The sequence below is a fragment of the Myodes glareolus genome, chromosome 26 (genome assembly GCF_982192425.1).
Source record: "Myodes glareolus chromosome 26, mMyoGla1.1, whole genome shotgun sequence".
In the NCBI taxonomy this organism is placed as follows: Eukaryota; Metazoa; Chordata; class Mammalia; order Rodentia; family Cricetidae; genus Myodes; species Myodes glareolus.
In genome coordinates this window covers 12,081,489-12,098,983 of record NC_142051.1, presented here as the reverse complement: position 1 = coordinate 12,098,983, position 17,495 = coordinate 12,081,489, and the positions used below count along the sequence as shown (strand labels likewise).

General features: G+C 43.5%; 1 protein-coding gene across 1 annotated transcript; it reads right to left on the bottom strand.

Annotated features, from left to right (window-relative positions):
• Positions 1-9,290: 9,290 nt before the first annotated feature.
• Positions 9,291-17,200, bottom strand: LOC125389727 (retinol dehydrogenase 16-like). Its single transcript, XM_087902084.1, has 4 exons — positions 16,745-17,200; positions 12,005-12,263; positions 10,226-10,389; positions 9,291-9,735 (listed from the first exon to the last, which is right to left on the bottom strand). The coding sequence occupies exons 1-4, from the start codon at positions 17,055-17,057 to the stop codon at positions 9,518-9,520; spliced, it is 954 nt and encodes a 317-aa protein (XP_087758210.1). The 5' UTR covers positions 17,058-17,200; the 3' UTR covers positions 9,291-9,517.
• Positions 17,201-17,495: the final 295 nt, after the last annotated feature.

Here is a 17,495-nt window from a genome sequence, read left to right as displayed (position 1 = left end):
GGAGGTTGCCTGGCTGCACTTCAAGCTTACTAGTATAATATTATTTTCCCTCTCAGGTCAATGATGGAGTTGCAGACTAAATGCTTAGAGTTACATTCCTCTCATAGCTTAACAGGTTAAAGATTCAGATTCTTCAGGACAGGACAGCCATCCGAGTAATCTCTGTGTTTTACCATTCACCTATGATGTGGACATTTAGTATGTATTTATTCATTGACATTATTCTTGGTGGTGATAGTTTTATTTTATTTTTGTGTATGTTGTTAGCCTTTTTTCTCCTGGACAAGACTTGATAGTTGTTTTTTATTGTATATACTATTGTAATAAGTTTAGAATCTTCTTCTTTAGACAAAAGGAGGAAGTATATGGGTATTCCTATACCCATTACCTCGGGCTATATGGACCAATAAAGAAGGTCCCTCTTGTGTGACAATGGGACCTCTTAAAAGGAAACAGTGGGTAACTCCTTGCCCTCTTGTGTGGTGATTGGAAGTCAGACTGCTGGCTCCATCCACAGCAGTGATTTACCTTGGGCGTTCTGGAGTGGATCCTGATAAATCACTGGTGCCCTTGAAATGGGCTCTCGAGGAGTCGCCTGTAGTGCCCTTCTTTTAATTACGCTTTGCTCAGGAACATCATGATGCACTTGAGCCCATTCCCATGTATGCTGCTTTGAACATAATTGGTCCCCATAATCTCACAACGGAGTACGATTTATAAAAGCTCGGGGAGAAATTGGGGTTCAACCTGAAGAATTGAAAAGCAAAACAGCCAGCCACTGGTTCTTACCTCGAACTCAGACTGAAAATAGTGGTCCTGCCTCCAGGAAACTCAGAATGAGACTGTGTTTGAGAGTTGTATCCTCCTGTTTTATAATCCTCTCTAGGGCTGGGTTTAAAGACATGCACCACTGGGATTAAAGACATGCACCACCCTGTTGCTATGACAACTAGTGTGGCTATGGGGGTTAAAGGTGTGTGTTACCATTGCCTGGTCTATAAAGTCAGTTAGTGTGGCTGTTTTACTTTCCCAAAGCCCAGGCTAGATTTATTAATTAAATTACAATTCAAATGTCACTACATCACAGGAGTGGCACTATTAGGACTTGTGACTCTGTTGGAGTGGGTATCGTCTTGTTGAAGGAGCTGTGTCACTACTGGGGTGGACTCTGTATTTTCCTCTGATGTAGGTGGGTCTTCTGTATTTCTGTTGCTTTCATTGGTTAAATAAACAGACTACCTTGGCCTTTTAATAGGTCAGAATTTAGGTGGGCAGAGTAGACAGAACAGAATGCTGGGAAGAAGGCAATGAGACAGACGTATGAAGCTCCAGTCCAAGATGGACGTAGGTTAGAATCTTCCCGGTAAGCCACCACCACATGCTGTTGCACACATTAATAGAAATGGGTTAATCAAGATGTGAGAATTAGCCCATAAGAGGCTGGAGATAATTTGTCAGGCAGTGTTTAAAAGAATACAGTTTCCGTGTAATTATTTCGGGATAAGATAGCTGGGTGGTGGGTGGGAATGTAGCCCTCTGCTCCTTCTACAAATGTGCTTAGGGTGCCACCTAGTGTCTCAGCTGACTTCCTGTTGCTTACAAGATGAAGTACTCTCAGGAATTTCTGAGGTACCATGTCTGCCTGCACACAACCACACTTGCCACAGTGATAATAATTGCACCTCTGCAATCTGTGAGTTGCCCAATTTAAATGATGCTCTTTATTAGATTTGCCAGAGTCATGGTGTCTCTTCACAGCAATAAAAACCCTAACTAAGACAGAGGTTGGAGCATGGGTCTGGGGTATTGCTGTGATAGGCCTTTCTATGTTTTCTTTTTTCTTTTCTTTCTTTTTTTTTTTTTGGAGTAATATGGGCTCTGAGACTGTAGATTAGAAAAGCAGTTGAATGAGTTAAGCGCTGCTGAATGGGCCGTACTAATAGGAGCAGGGAAGACAGTGGTGCTGAGTGTCATTTGATGACCTGTGGGTGTCCACTCAACAGGCTTCAGAGAAGAATTTTAGTATGTTGCTTAGAAATTTTTCTTGTTATATATTGGTGAGAAAAATGGCTGCCATTTGCCCTTGTCTGAAGAGTCTGCCTGAGCTAAAGTGAAGAGTTTTGGATTAATTACCTTCATAGAGGCAATCTCAAAACAGCCTAGCATAGATTCTGCTTCATGGTTACAAGTGTGAACGCTAATGAAGATTTATAATAAAAAGAAACAAGCTGAGCAAGGGAAATATTTGTGGAGGAAAAGATCACCAGAAAGTGCAGTGGAGCTGAGTTCTGTGTTCAGAGAGATAGACAGATTAGGAGATGGAATAGAGGAAGTAGTGACCTCAGGGCAATCTCCCACCCAGCTACATTTCCCACTCGTGAAAAGGAACTAAAGAAAAACTGAGAGGCAGGTGTGGTAAGGAATACCTTTCATCCCAGTAGTGGGAAGGCAGAGACTGATGGATCTCTGAGTTGGAGATCCACAGCACGTTCAATGACAGCCAGGCTAAGGTAGCAAAAGAAAGCAAGCTGGTGAAGAAGTAATTGAACAAGGGACTGTGTTCAAGCCCCAGTAAGCAGAAAAACTTGGCATATTTGGCCACAGTGTTCTGACTTTAGAGTTAAGGACAGATGAAACAGGTGTGGAATTTGACTCAATGCCTAAAAATGCTGCTGAAGTCAGGCAATTGTCTGTGGTCCTCCTGAATGGAGGCCTAGAATGGAGGCCTAGTAGAGAGGCCATGTGTGAGTCTGTGAAGTTGAAGCCTGGACTGCCTTGAAGACGCCAAGATGTTGGAGATGCCAGAGCTGTGGGACACCTGCCAAGGAGAGCTGCTGACAGGGAGTAGAATCAGCCCAAAATAAGAAGTGTGTTGCAGTCAACAAAGCTGAATGGTGTCGGTTTGAGACTGGTCCAGCCCTCCTGATCAGTTTCCTCACAATCTATAGTTTGTAAAGTCAAGAAATGCTATTGCTTTTTTTTTTCTAAAATGGGATTTGTGTGTGAAGGTGTTTGTGAGTGTGTATACATATGTATGTTCACATGTATGAGAGAGTTGTAAATCCAGGACACTTCATATTCACACTTGTTTTCCATTGTGGAGACTCAAAATGTGAGCCTATTTCTACCTTGTCTGACAATCACAGAGTTTGAGGTTGCTCAAAATTGTTGACAATAACCAGGGCTATACATCCTGACTCAGGATGTGGTTATTTGGTTCTGACATTAAGACGGTTCATACAGGTAGATCTACTCCACCCTCACCAATGGTTAGGATATGCAATCATATTTCTGCTCCTTCTTTTAAAATAGGAAGTTTGACACTTCAGAGGGAGTGGCCGCCTTCAGGATACTTGGTCTAGGGTGGATTCACTTCCTAAACGACAGTACAATAATGACTTGATGGCTCAATACATTGAAGCAAGTAACTGTTCTAATTGTCCTTTGTATCATGTTAAAGCAGCCTTTTGTCTTCTTCCGCCTGTTGAATTAGGGTATAAAAGTGTATGGAAAATTAAAGGCTATGGATTTCAGTAGTCACTGAAACTCGCTCCCAATACTATCCTATTTTTTATTATTATTTTCGCTCATGTCTTTATCCTCTTTATTTTTCTGGTCACCATTCCCTTGTCCTGGTAAGTGGTATTTTTGTCGAAGTTGGTCTCTGACAAATGGCACTCCAATGTGGGGTGACATTTGCATCCTAGAATGCACAGAAGTGTGGCCAGGCATACAACAAAGTACACTGGGACCCTTCATGAAGAAAATTACACTGCTGTAAAGCAAAGCACATAATCATTGAGACAAAAGGGCAACACACTGAATGAGAGAAGATCTTCACCAACCCTATATCAGACAAAGGTCTGATCTCCAAAATATTTAAAGAACTCGAGAACCTAGACATTAAAATTCTAAATAACTCAATTAAAAATGTGGTACTGAACTGAACAGAGAATTCTCAACAGAAGAATTGCAAATGGACAAAAGATATCTAAGGACGTGTTCAACTTCCTTAGCTATCAGGGAAATGCAAATCAAAACAACTTTGAGATACCATCTTACAAGTGTCAGAATGACTAAAATCAAAAACACCGATGATAACCTATGCTGGAGAGGATGTGGAGTAAGGGGAACACTCATCCATTGCTGGTGGGAATGCAAAGTTTTACAATCACTTTGGAAATCAGGTTAGAAGGGAAACATAACTCTCTGCAGCATCAAAGGAGCTGCCAGATGCATTTACAGGACTGGGTGATTATAATCAGTCAGAGCCTGATGATTCTGAGGACTGTGATGGATAATTCACCTCCCTCCGTGACCCGCAGAGCTTAGAGACAGGAGCATAAGGGTAAAATCTGGCAGGAGCTAAAAGGCTTAAAAGAGTTGGTAACATCACTTTCACAGAAACTAGACACTCTGCAGATTCCCTCTTACCAGAAGAGTACTACCGTAATAGCTGGTTTAGATCCATGTATGGTGCAAAGAACTCCAAGAGCAAGGCAGACCCTTAACATTAATCATGGGCCTCCCTTGCAAGCTAGCGTCAGAAAGTTTGCTCACAGAGGGGAAGATATGCAAGAATTTCAATTGTTTCCTGTAACGGAGCAAAGAGATGTTCAAGGAAACCTACTCAGGGTACATACTCCCTTGTCATTCAAGTTACTCAAAGAATAAAAAGCAGTCTGTGTTCAATACAGCCCCACAGCTCCATTTACACAGATGTTACTAAAAACCAAGGCTCTAGAAGCTCTGCCCCCAGGGGAATATAAGCAGATGGCCAAAGCTTGCCTGTCATGAGGGGACTACCTATTGTGGAAAACTGAGTTTGTACAACCATGTCAGGCCACACCTGAGAGAAACAGGGCTCAACAAGTTCCTATTTCTTTTGAAATGCTTGTTGCTGCGGGATCTTATACAGGAACAGAACAGCAGCTAAACTTTGATATGGCAGCACATGCCCAAATTAATGCAGCTACCGAAAAGGCCTGGAATAGACTTCTATCTCTAAACAGCAGACTGAGGAATTGTCCAGCATAAGGCTGGCACCAGATGAACTGTTTCAAGACTTTGTCTCCAGACTGATGCAGACATCAAACAGGTTGATTGCAGATACAGAAGCAGGACTATAGATAGTTAAACAGCTAGCCAGTGAGAATGCTGATGTTATACGTAAAGCTGCTTGATGGCCTTTTAGAAAAAAAGTAACATTACTGATTATATTCGGATTTGTTCAGATATTGACCACTTGTATACTCAGGAACTGACCATAGCTGCTGCTTTCCAGGGAAATACAGTAAATGATGTTCCCTCCTGACAAAGAAATCAAGGTCCAGGAACAGTGAGATGCACTGGGTCTCCTGGAAGCTGCTGTGGGTGTGGTCTTATGGGGTATCACATCAGGCAATGTCCTGATAGGAGAGTGAGCCTGAGGGCAGAGAAGAACCAGGACTGAGCAAGAGATGCAGGAGAGAGAAACATTGGACTAGCAAGCACAGGCCAAAGAGAAATGACCAAGGGGACATTTCCCTTTTAGGAAATGGACACAAGGGCAAGCCTCAGGTCCCTAGACAAATTTTGGGGTAACCTAGCAACCTGTTCTCCCACAAGAAAACACATTCAGGTCCTTTGCAGGGCACCCCCATGCAGCACAGGACTTGATCTCAGCTCTTCCATATACACAGTTCTGACTCCCAAAAGGGGGATGCAAGCTCTCTCCACTGGGGTTTCTTAAGGGCACGATAGGGCTACTGTTGGGATGAAGTAGCATCACTATGCAAGGGATCCTTGTTGCCCCTGGAGTCATTGACACTGGTTATGAAGTAGAAATCATTTTCTGTGGTAAAGACAAGCCAGAGACTTTCACAATTAATTTGACTTACCTTTGTGCAAACCAAAAATCAAAGAGACATAAGACAGAAAATGTCAGATTTGGACCATTTGACACCTATTGGCTTCAAGTCAAAGTTCCACAGTAACCAGAACTCACTTTGTTTACAGATGAAAAAAAGTGTTTCTGGTCTTCTGAATACTGGTGTGGATATTTCTGTTATACCTGTCAGTCAATGACCTTCAAAACTGCCAAAAACAGAGTTTCCAAAGCTACAAGGGATTGGTCAGACTCAAAATCCTGAGCAAAGTAGTAATGAGCTTTACTGAAAGGACGGAAAAGGTCATGAAGGAACTTTTCAGTCACACATTGTTCCTCATTTACCTGTAAATTTATAGGAGTGACTTATGGTCCATATAAGGGTATATATATATTCCCCCAACAGTTATTGCTAATCAAATGTTTCAGCAAGGATTGTTACCGGTTCAGGGTCTAGGCAAGGAAAATAAGGGAAGAATCAATCCTATCACACCTAGCGAAAGGTCTCCCAAGGTAGCATTAGGATGTTTTTAGGAGAGGTCACTGAGAAATCTGCACTCCATGCAGGTTACCCAGTTGTCTGGAAAAGTAACAAGCCTATATGGGTAAATCAGTGGCCTCTAATAGAAAAAAAATTTAGAAGCTGCCCAACACTAGTGCCAGAATAGCTGGGTAAATGTCACAATATACCATCCAATCCTCCCCCCCCCCCCCCCGTAATTCTCCTATTCTTCTAATTAAAAGAATAGTAGAGATTAATTCAGGACCTAAGAGAGGCTAATGGAACCATGCAGCTGATGTGAGCATTACAACCTGGGTTGCTGTTGGATCCCAGGCTTTCCCCAGCAGGACTGTTTACACAACCAGTCTAGCTTCCTGTCATCTCCTCTGCTCACTCTACTGGCTTGGGGAATTAGCATATAGCCTTATTCTGTTTGGTATAATTTCACCTGCTAAGAAGGGTTCTCACAGGCACCCTGAATCTCCTCCCATCTGTCTGTCAGGGTTCCCAGCTCCGTACCCCCTGCCTGGAAGCTCCTGCCACTCCGCACCAGGTGCTCAACACCGGGATCTCACACCTGGCTGAGAGGGGTTCCTTCTCTCTTCTGGGAAAGGATATTTAATCTGACATATACTGAATAAAGTTGGCATTTACCTTTTGGGCAAATGACCCGAATCTCTGTGTGTGTGTGTGTGTGTGTCTGTTTTTAACTCCTAGGACATTATTCCAAGCTTGCGGTTCGATATGGGAGGCGAGCAACCGTATTGGTGGGAGAGGGGGAAGGGATTCACAGAATTGGGTGGAACAGGTTGCCTTCTCCTACAGCTATACCAAAAGAAACCCATAGGATTATTTTAGATTCAAAAGATTGTTTTTATGCCATACCTTTGGCACCACAAGATTGTCAAAGATTTGCATTTAGTATAACCTCAGTTAATTTCAAAGAGCCAATGAAAAGATGTCAATGGCGTGTCTTCCCTCAGGGTATGGCAAACAGTGCTACCTTGTGCCAGAAATTTGTAGCTCAGGCTATACAAGATGTCACAGATCTATTTCCACAGGTTTATATTGTCCATTATATGGGTAATATCTTACTTCCCATGAAGATGAAGGAGTTTTACTTGAGACATATGAACTACTACAACAGAGCCTTACCCATGCACGGTTAATTGTTGCTCCAGAGAAAATGCATTGCACCCAACTTTCTAGTATTGACGTCATATGTTACAGCCTAAAGAAAAAATTAAGCCTCAAACCAAAAATTAAAAAGTATAGTTTAAAAACTCTTAATGATTTTTAAAAGTTTTTGGAAAACATCCAATAACTGAGACCTTTTTTAAAATATCCTATGAGAGGCCTTGATCCACTAAGTAAAATTCTTAAATGGAACAGTGATCCAAATTCCACTAGACAGCTTACAGAAGCAGCCAAACAGGCACTCACACAGTTAGAGAATGCTATAAAGAGAGAGCAAGTACATTATATTAACTGTGATCAGGTTTGGCAAGTGTTAGATTATCTACAAAACTTACTCCTACAGCAGTATTATGGCAAATGGTCCACTTTTATGGTTGATCCCCAAATTATGGCACCACAACCAGGAGCTGACTGAGGAACCCCCCAAAACATAGAAGAGTACCAGGTGTACAGGGGGGGCCCATGAGGAACCCTAGAGGAAAAAATTGCCCTATAGGTTAAGAGGTGAGTAATGAGCCCAGAATTAAGTAGATATTAAAAAAGAGAGAAGAGAGGAAGAAAAATCGAGAGAGAAACTGTATATAGTTGTAGAGATGAGAGAAGGGAATAATATGCAGTCATCGGTACAGTTGTTGCATGTATTTTGATAGCTAGAAGAGCTGAAGTGGAGCAGAAACAAAGGCAGAGATGTTTAGAGTTTGTAAATAGCACATTCCCACCCCTGCACTGGTGGCATCTGTGCTGCCACCTTGGGGCTACTCTGGGACTCGGGGAAGTCAAGGTGAGACACTACCTTCCCATACAAGCGGCAGTGCTGTGGTCACAGAAATGCAGCTTCCATCACTGCTGAACCGGTAGGAATAGTGAAGAAAGTGCAATGTTTGACCCAAAATTTGCCTCGGTTACCACGGAGATTGTCACAGTCCACACACATGCCCTGTTGCCGGCTGAGTGTGACCCGTGCTAAAGCCAGCTGAGACTGTGGTGTATGGTGGAGCCAGGAATGGCAAGCAGGAAACAAAGAAGCTTAAAGGAATATTTTTACTCCTCACAGTCAGCACCCAGAACAGGTCAAACTAAACGGAATGCTGAGAGAAAGAAGGGCAGAGTCAGAGAGAAGTCATGTAGCCCTGTGGGAGCCAGATGGAACCGTAGCTGGTAAGCCACAGCCATGTGATGTTACACAGATTAATAGAAATACATATATACAGAGGGGAATCCCACACCAGGTTCTAGCTTGAAACAGCTGCCTTCAGACGTCCTACAGAGACTTGAAAGCTTTTTCCCTTAGCTGTTTGTAATACACATACTGAGGATACAGGTTGCAAGCCACAGGATGCCAGTTTTTCTGTCCATGTGTCTGTGTGTCTGTCCTTTCTTCCTTCCCTCACTGATCCTACTAAGGGCTTCATAGCTAAGCCAGATGTGTCACAGCAAAGCAGAGTCGAATGTCATTATGTTACTGTTGACATAGTGAGAGCCTCTCTCAAAATAATTAATTAACTAAAAACATAAATAAGGTATTTAGCCATAGGGACAGATGGTAGACTAGAATACCTAAATTGTGTTCCCAACTACACAGTAGGTAATTCACAACAGCCCGTAACTCCAGGATCAGGGAAATCAATCAACTGGACTCTATAAGAATTCCGTCACACATGCAATACAGACACAAATGCAGACAGATTAAAAAAAATAAAATAAGTAAGGTGGATGACCCTGGTATATGGAAGATCACTTTCTTATTTTTATCAAAATTGGCATCATTGTTTAAACATAGAAGTGTTTCCTGTGTCTCTATGCCCTGCATGCTCACAGTGAAGGCATAAAAGTCAGGCACCGATGGGTGTCCCTCCCAATGACAAGTTTGTCCCGAGCCCAGCATCTGCCTCTGAGGATCCTCTCCCTCACACTGCACTCTTATACCCCAAGTACAGAAACAGATGCAGGCTTCACAGAGTATTTTCAGGCTTCGTGGCGGTCCAGAACAAGACGACATCTGCAAGGCGGGTGGGCAGGTAGCTCACAGGGATGTAGAAGAGCTTGGCATCCCAACCAGCTGAGTATCGGGTCCGGGGGTAGCGGGAAGTCAGTGCATGCTCCATGCAGTCTGTCACCAAGGATAGGTCTGTGTTGCACATTTTGTCCAATAACTTTAGCCCTGTCGTATCTATGAAAAAGGAGAAAGGATTCCGGGGGTGATTATCTCTCCCACTCCTGCTCTAGACCAACATGGAGGAAAGCCTCACTAGAGCCCAAGCTGCCCATATCTGAAGCCATGCCCAAGCCTAGCCTGTCTGAGGTTGTCAGGAGGACACAGCCCAGCTTCAAGGAGGGACCACACACATGCTCCACCTGGGTCTCCGTTCAGAGAATTCTCTTGTCTCTGCAAGAGTGGAAACAAGTCCAAGCTCAGGGAAAGTCACTGCTTCCTGACTCCAGTTTCTCTTTCATGTCATAATAATAGGGGTCTGAATGAAATAACACTTCATGTTCTAGAAGCCAAGAGTCTCTTTATGTGGTGAGATGCCCACTGTGAACCAAGGAAACAGCAAAACACACTCATTTTGAGAAGAAACAACTTAGGGTGACTGCTGACAACACTAACAGGAGACTCAGAATTCTAAACTCATTTGTTTTGGTCCCCAAAACCCACTCACAGGTTAAGAAAAACTTCTCGTCATAGATCTCTTTGACTTCTGAGCTGGTCCGGTCCCACAGCACCTTGGAATGTGACACATGACCGTCACTCCTGGAAATAGCAGTCTGGAAGAAACCAGGCTCTATAATGGCCACCTTCACTCCAAAATAGGAGAGCTCCCTCCTGCAAGATAGAGAGACATCAAGGACTTCAGAAGAATTTCTGTGAGGTCACTCAGAATCAGAGCACAGTCACATGATAACTTGAGCCTGTGGTGAGGAGAGGCCGCAAGCTTCAGACAGATGTCGTACAGCAGATGGGGATGAAGCTCATGGTGAGGGCAATGCCTCTGTGCTTTAAATGTCACCCTAAGTATTTGGTGCATGTAGCTCTCTGGTCTAAAACTAAACTCCAGGTAACACCTGTCTACACATTCCAGGTGCAAAGGATTACCCTTACCCAAGTCACCTCCTCCTCACTCTTAGGTTTGAACCTTCCCAACCCATCTCAGTCCAGCTGGGCCATGGCTCCTGCAGGCATCTTCCTGGAAACACTCTCTGGCCGCTTTCTTAATGCCTCTCACATTTACCATCCCCCCCATTCTCTACAACTCACAGGCTGCATGGCACACATGGCTCCCCTGATTCACTCTCTTCCTATTTGCCTCGCGAAGATCATGAAGTACATGCTTGTCTGTGGTTCTCATGCTCCTGACATGCCTGCATGTGCTCACTGACTCAACCTCCTGCCGGTATCACATGACTTATCCTTTTGTTGAGCAGCAGCCAGCAGCACATTCATGGCCACACAGAGCCTAAGAATGACCACTTTCCCCAACAGGCCTCCTCACCAGGCTGCTAGGTTCCCGCTTGGCTTCTTGCTCTAGGACCCTAAGTCTGATAACTGCTCTGCTCACTGCAAGGGTGGTCACAGTTTCTCCTCTTTCAATTTCTCAGTTGTCAGAATTTTTGAGGTCTGGGGGAAAGCCTTCTTGTGATTCTATAATGAGTTGATAACAGACTATAACAAGAGTATAGAAATACAATATGAGCTTAATGAGATGCTCAGCCCACCTCAGTAACATCCTCAAGCTGAACATCATTAAAGGTCAAGAGTCTGGACTCTTCCCAAAATATCATATGTCTGACTATGCCTCAAAGATATTCCCCTTGTGTGTCTTCTGCTACAGCAGGATATTACATTTATATGTGCATTGGTGTTTCTCCTGCATGTGTCTGTGTGAGGGAGTAAGATCTTGGAGTCATAGACAGTTGTGAACTGCCATGTGGGTGCTGGGAATAGAACCTGGATCCTCTAGAAGACCAGCCAGTGCTCATAGACACTGAGCCATGTCACCAACTCTAAGCAGGATACGATTAACTGAACTCGGCAGGATGCTGGCACACAACTTTCATCTTGACTGAGTTCTTTAATTCCAGTCCTCAGGAGATAGGTCTGTATGAGTTTGAGGTCAGCTTGGTCTACCTAGTGAATTGCAGGCCTGCTATAATTACATATATCTTGACAAACATAAATAAATAAATAAATAAATTTATTATTTATTGATTATTGATTATTGAAATTTATTAATTATTGATTAACTAACTACTGCCTTTACCCTGCCCTTACTGGAGACATGGAAATGTATTCCTGGAGAATGATCACCTTCTCTGACAAGGAGACAGTTATAGAACCCCAAAGCCAGAGCATGTCCTCTCCATGATGGCCTCCTAATGGTCTTGATTAAATAAAACCCTGTTCCAATGAGTCTCTCAGATACCCACATCCCTGTCATTACCTGATGGAGTCTGAGAAGGCCTCTACACCATATTTGGAGATGCAGTAACCACCACCAAACAAAGACAATCGACCCAAGACGCTGGAAACGTTGACCACACGGCCCTTTGCCTTCCTCACTAAGGACATCATGCTCAGAGTCACCTCGATCACGCCCAACAGGTTCACATCCAGTATCTTGGCAAAATCCTCTTTCTTCAACCACTCATTGAGACCCGAGGGGATGGAGATACCAGCATTGTTGACCAGGCCCCAGAGTCCTGGGGACAGTGGGAAGGAGAGAGAGTCACACAGCACAGGTATAGTTATGGATGAAATACACAAACTCCACAAGATAAGACAGCTTAGACTTGTGTTTACTGGAGACTAGGACACAATGAAGAACAGCATGGTGTTGACAGAGGTTTCCTTTCCACCAGGTCCCCAAGCCATTTAGTCCCAAAGAAAACCCACAAAGGCCTGCATTTATTATAAACTGCTTAGCCTATTAGCTCAATCTTCCTATTATCTCTTATAACTTACATTAGCCCATAATTCTTGCCTTTATAGCCACAGGGCTTGGTACCTATTATCAGCGAGGCATTCTCATTGCTTCCTCTGTATCTGGGTGATGGCTTCAGAGTGACCTTTCCTCTTCCTAGAATTCTCCTGTTCTCATCATACCACCTCTACATCCTGTCTGGTCACCCCTCCTATACTTGCTGCCTGGCTACTGGCCAATCAGCATTTTATAAAAAAAAATAAGACAAGTGTCAGGATAAAAGACCATTATCCCACAGCATTTCCTCCCCCCTTTTTAAAACAAGAACTGTAAATATAATATCCTTTTTTATCTGTTTGTCTAGACCATTATTTATAACATCTTGTAACCAACACTCTAAACAAAGATAAATATCCATTATCCATTTTGAGGGTGAATATGGGCGTAGTTTTCCAAGCTATTTCCTGCTGATTGGGAGTGCTGATAATCTTACGGGGAACTAAAGAAAATTTAGTTTCAGAATTATGGTCCAGTCCTGGCTGGAATATTCTGTGGGGCTTGATCATCTCAGTGAGCAGTCTTCAGGTTGTTCTGGATGAATGTAGAACTCAGACATCTGAGTCATCTGCTCCTATCAGAGCTTTTTCAGGGGATTTTCCTTGATCAAACCTCATTTTTCTTAATCAAGAATGAATCCACAGCCTCTCATTTTTGGTGGAATCAACAACAAAACCTCTGCTCCAAAGTAACATATCTTTTGACTTAAATTTTAAAGTCAAAGCATTTTCAAAATATGTTTGTAGGATTAATCCAGCAACATTTATAATAAAATGTCTTTTAGAAGTTGTTACTCTTTCCTCAACATTCAAACAATTCAAAGAGAATATAACAACATACAGTATCCAGATTCTCTGTGTGTTTTTCATCTTTACGTGGCTTTGTTTTCAATTCTGTTTCTTTTATTTTGTTTCTTTTATTTTTACTATAAGTTTTTGTCTTTTTGACATTAGCTTTCTCTGTGTATCTTTGGCACTCACTCTGTAAACCAGACTGTCCTTGAACGCAGAGATCTGCCTGCCTCTGCCTCCCAAGTGTTGGGATTAAAGGTGTGTGCCACCACACCCAACTACTCTCTTCCTTTCTTTTTATTTCAAGGACTTTATCATTTTTCTTTTCTCTCCCAAGCCTACATATATTTTAAAACATACTTAAACCTTTTAGAGGTTTTTTTTGTCTTTTAATCTTTCTTTACTGTATATCATTTTTTTTTTACCACATAAGTCTTTAATTTGCGAAGCGATATATATGGCTAGGATTAAAACCATGGCTTTGACAGCTGGATCCACCCCAATTCCTTAGCTTTCTGAGAGTCTAGCCTCATGGGGGAGGAATTAACTGGAGCTGTGTTTATTGCCACAATTCTATGAAGTTTCAAGGTCCCTGCCACCACCGAGAAACATGCTAGTGGCTTCTCATAAACACTATTTAAGTGTTTGGTGTGGGGCCTCTTAAAATGCAAGGCTTTTACTTCTAAAGTTGAGTCAGGAAGCCTCTCTTAAATGAGGTGCACTTGCCTCTAGCAAACAGAATCCACCTGAGAAAATGTTACCAACAAGCCGTGGTTAAGGCTACTATTGTGTCTATAATTTCTTCCCAAACTCTCTCAGGTTTTAAGTGGATATAGCTGTCCATGTTGGTGCCATTTTGTTGACTGAGGTTTCTGTCCCACCAGGTCCCATAGCCATTTAGACCCAAAGAAAACACACAAAGGCACACATTAATTGTGAACTGGTTAACCTATTAGCATAGGCATCTTATTAACTCTTATAACTTATATTAGCCCATAATTCTTGTCTGTATTAGCCATGCGGCTTGGTACCTGTTATCAGCGAGGCATTCTCAGCTTGCTTTCTCTGCATCTGGGTGATGACTGCAGAGTGACCATTCCTACTCCCAGAATTCTCCTGTTCTCATTGCCCCACCTCCACGTCCTGCCTGGTTGCCCTGCCTATACTTCCTGCCTGGCTACTGGCCAATCAGTGTTTTATTAAAAGTAAGACAAGTGACAGGAGAAGAGATCATTGTCCCACAGCAGCATGGTATCATCAGAGCTGGGAAACCCATCCCCAAGACTCTAGGCTCCTTTAACCCTTCATGGCCCCGTGTGCTGAATAAGAAGCAAAAGCGGTCACTTCTCAGCTGCTGATCTTCAGAACAGATGTTGAGCACATGGTGTGCCTCTGCTAACCTGATAACAAGATGCTCTGCTTGTGTTCTACAGGTTGATGTCATGCTTGCACATACTTTTCGCTTACAGCGTGCTTTCAGATCTCTCTAAGCAGTTTACACACTGCGGCCTCTGTCTTTCAAGTGGCAAAGAAAAGTAGGAGAAAGGGTCATGAGAAAAGCTCAGTGTGCATAGGACTTGCCTCCCACGCAAAGGCCTGAGCTTGAGTGCCACAACCCACATGAGAAGGCCGGAAAGAAAGCTTGTGTGTAATCCTGGAACTGGGGAGGCCTAGACAGGAGCCTACTAGTCCAATAACCTAGACAAATCTGTGAAACCCAGGTGGGACATCCTTCCTTAAAAAAAACAAGCAAATAAAAGTCACAGGAATAAACAAATGAGGTAGGCAATGACCACTCCCAGGGTGTCTTCTGGCAGATACGCCTTGGCACATTCAGCATCAACACTGAGGAACTTCCCCGGGGAACTTACAAAATACAAGGCCAACCTGAGGGAGCAGCAAGGCTACAGCACAGCTCCACACTCTGCCCCAGAAAACAGAACCTTCTCATCCCGCTCATACACAGGACGCTCACTGTCGCTGGTCTCTTTTAGTCACTGTTGCAGAATCCAGGCAGCCACCCCGTCTGTGCTGGATACCTCAGCAGCACATTCACTGTCAGCCACTGTGCCTGTCAACTGCAGGCTACTTGGTTCAAAGCTATTGTGTTGTTTGTTGGTTTTGAAGAATTAGCCCCGAAAGTCATGGGCCACCTCACTCCGGATCCATACCTTATATTGCTGGAAACACAAACCATTTAACTGAGATATTTTATGGCTAGGATCCCACCACAAGCTCAGAAATCTGAGTAACAGGACAGTTCTCATCATCATAAATGCAGGGAACAAGATATGGGTGGTGGCACAGACCTGCAATCCTGGTACAGGAGGGTCTGAGGCAGAAAGGTCGTGAGTTCAAGGCGAGTCAGTATCCATTTCCTAGCCTAAAATCTTAAGCTAAAACAAACACAAATGTACCAAACAATCCCAGCATCTGACCCCAAGATATGGTTACATTAGTGGGGCTTTCCTGAAGGTCAGATTTTTTTAATTCATTAAATATTACCGTGCAAGCCAGGCTGTGGAGGCCCACGCCTTTAATTCCAACAGTTGGGAGACACAAGAGGACTGATCTCTGAGTTGGAGACCACCTTGGTCTACAGAGTTCCAGAACAATCAAGAAACAGAGAAACCATGTTTCAAAACTAAATTACCAAAGAAATGTTGAGGTAAAAATTGCTCACCTTTCTAAGTGAAAAGAATGCATTTACTTTAATGTACACTGGTGAAAATGTTGCCAGTTTTTATGCACTGGGTGCTAAATTATAGGTTAAATTTTGTTGTTTAACATTTTTCTAGTAATTAGAACAATCACCATGTTTTCAACTTATTCTTAGACTTCTTTTAACCAAAGGTCTTCTTTGGGCCATCACAATTAACACTTTCACATCGATGAAAGAATATTAACCTCTATCTTACTTTCCCAAATCAGTCTTTACTCTTGTCATGGCTGCTCTACACAGGAGCAGTCTTGTCTCCCTCCACAGAGGATGGCAGGTGACAAGTAACAGCAAGGACGGTGCTGACGCAGGAGATCCACTCAAGTGTGTCACAGATCCCTGCGCACCTATCCCTGGGACAAGACCCATCCTGTGCTCCATAAAGTGGCAATGCTCTAAGCATCCATCAGCTTAGATTTTAAACATAGAGAAGATGACAGAGCACAGACAGGAAGGTGAGGAGGTGAATCCTCCCCGGGACACCTTCTTACCAAGAACAAAGAGATTGAGAGACATCAGGTAGGGGCTGGAGAGAAAGAAAGTGCTCAGGTGATGTTCAGGGGAGAGCATAAGGCACTGGTACTTCAAGTGCCCCCAACCCACATAAAGCATCTTGTTATATGGAGTATAACCAGGAGGGCTCTTCAAACACAGACTCAAACCAACAGACACAGACAGGCATCACAATGTTACCTCTGTTCCCAACACGCTCCTTCACCCACTGAGTGGCTGCCACAATACTCTCTGTCTTGGTGACATCAAGGATCACTGTCTCCAGCCTCTTTGATGTGTTGTTCCTCAGTTCCTCAGCTCCCGTCTCCGTCAGACATGCAGCCAGCACCCTCATGCCTCTCCTGTCCAGCTGTCTGGCCAGCAGGTTCCCAAAGCCCGAGTCACAGCCCGTGATGAAGACATACTTGTCTTGAAGATGGCTCACTACCTGCCTCTCCCTGATCAAGCGCAGGAGGGTCCACAGGCCCACTAGACCCACCAAATAGTGCCACATGGCTTTCAAAGGACAGGCACAGACAGTCTGGGACAGAATGAACCTGGCCTCTATTCTCAGCAGACAAAGTAGGCACAAAGGACTCAGGAGACACAGGGGAATGCAGGCTTCTAGCAGAAAGTCCACACTTGTTTCTCTGTCCACTGCCTATCTTGGTATTTATTCATGCCCCACTTTCCTGTCTCTCACCTGTTTAGTTTTGTAATATATAATGGCCTTTGCCATCCCTTTATTGCTGCCAAAGGAAACATCACTGTCTATTCAGTAACACACCTCCGTCCTCATTTGATCTTTGCTCCTTTTACTCATATGGGAATATATGCACGTTTCCTTACTCATGCCCATACAGTCAAGTCCCTGCCTCACCTGTGTCTCAGCATCTTGCACTCCACATCCACAAATGCAGGATTTGTGAACATACTTAGGTGCTGGGACTCA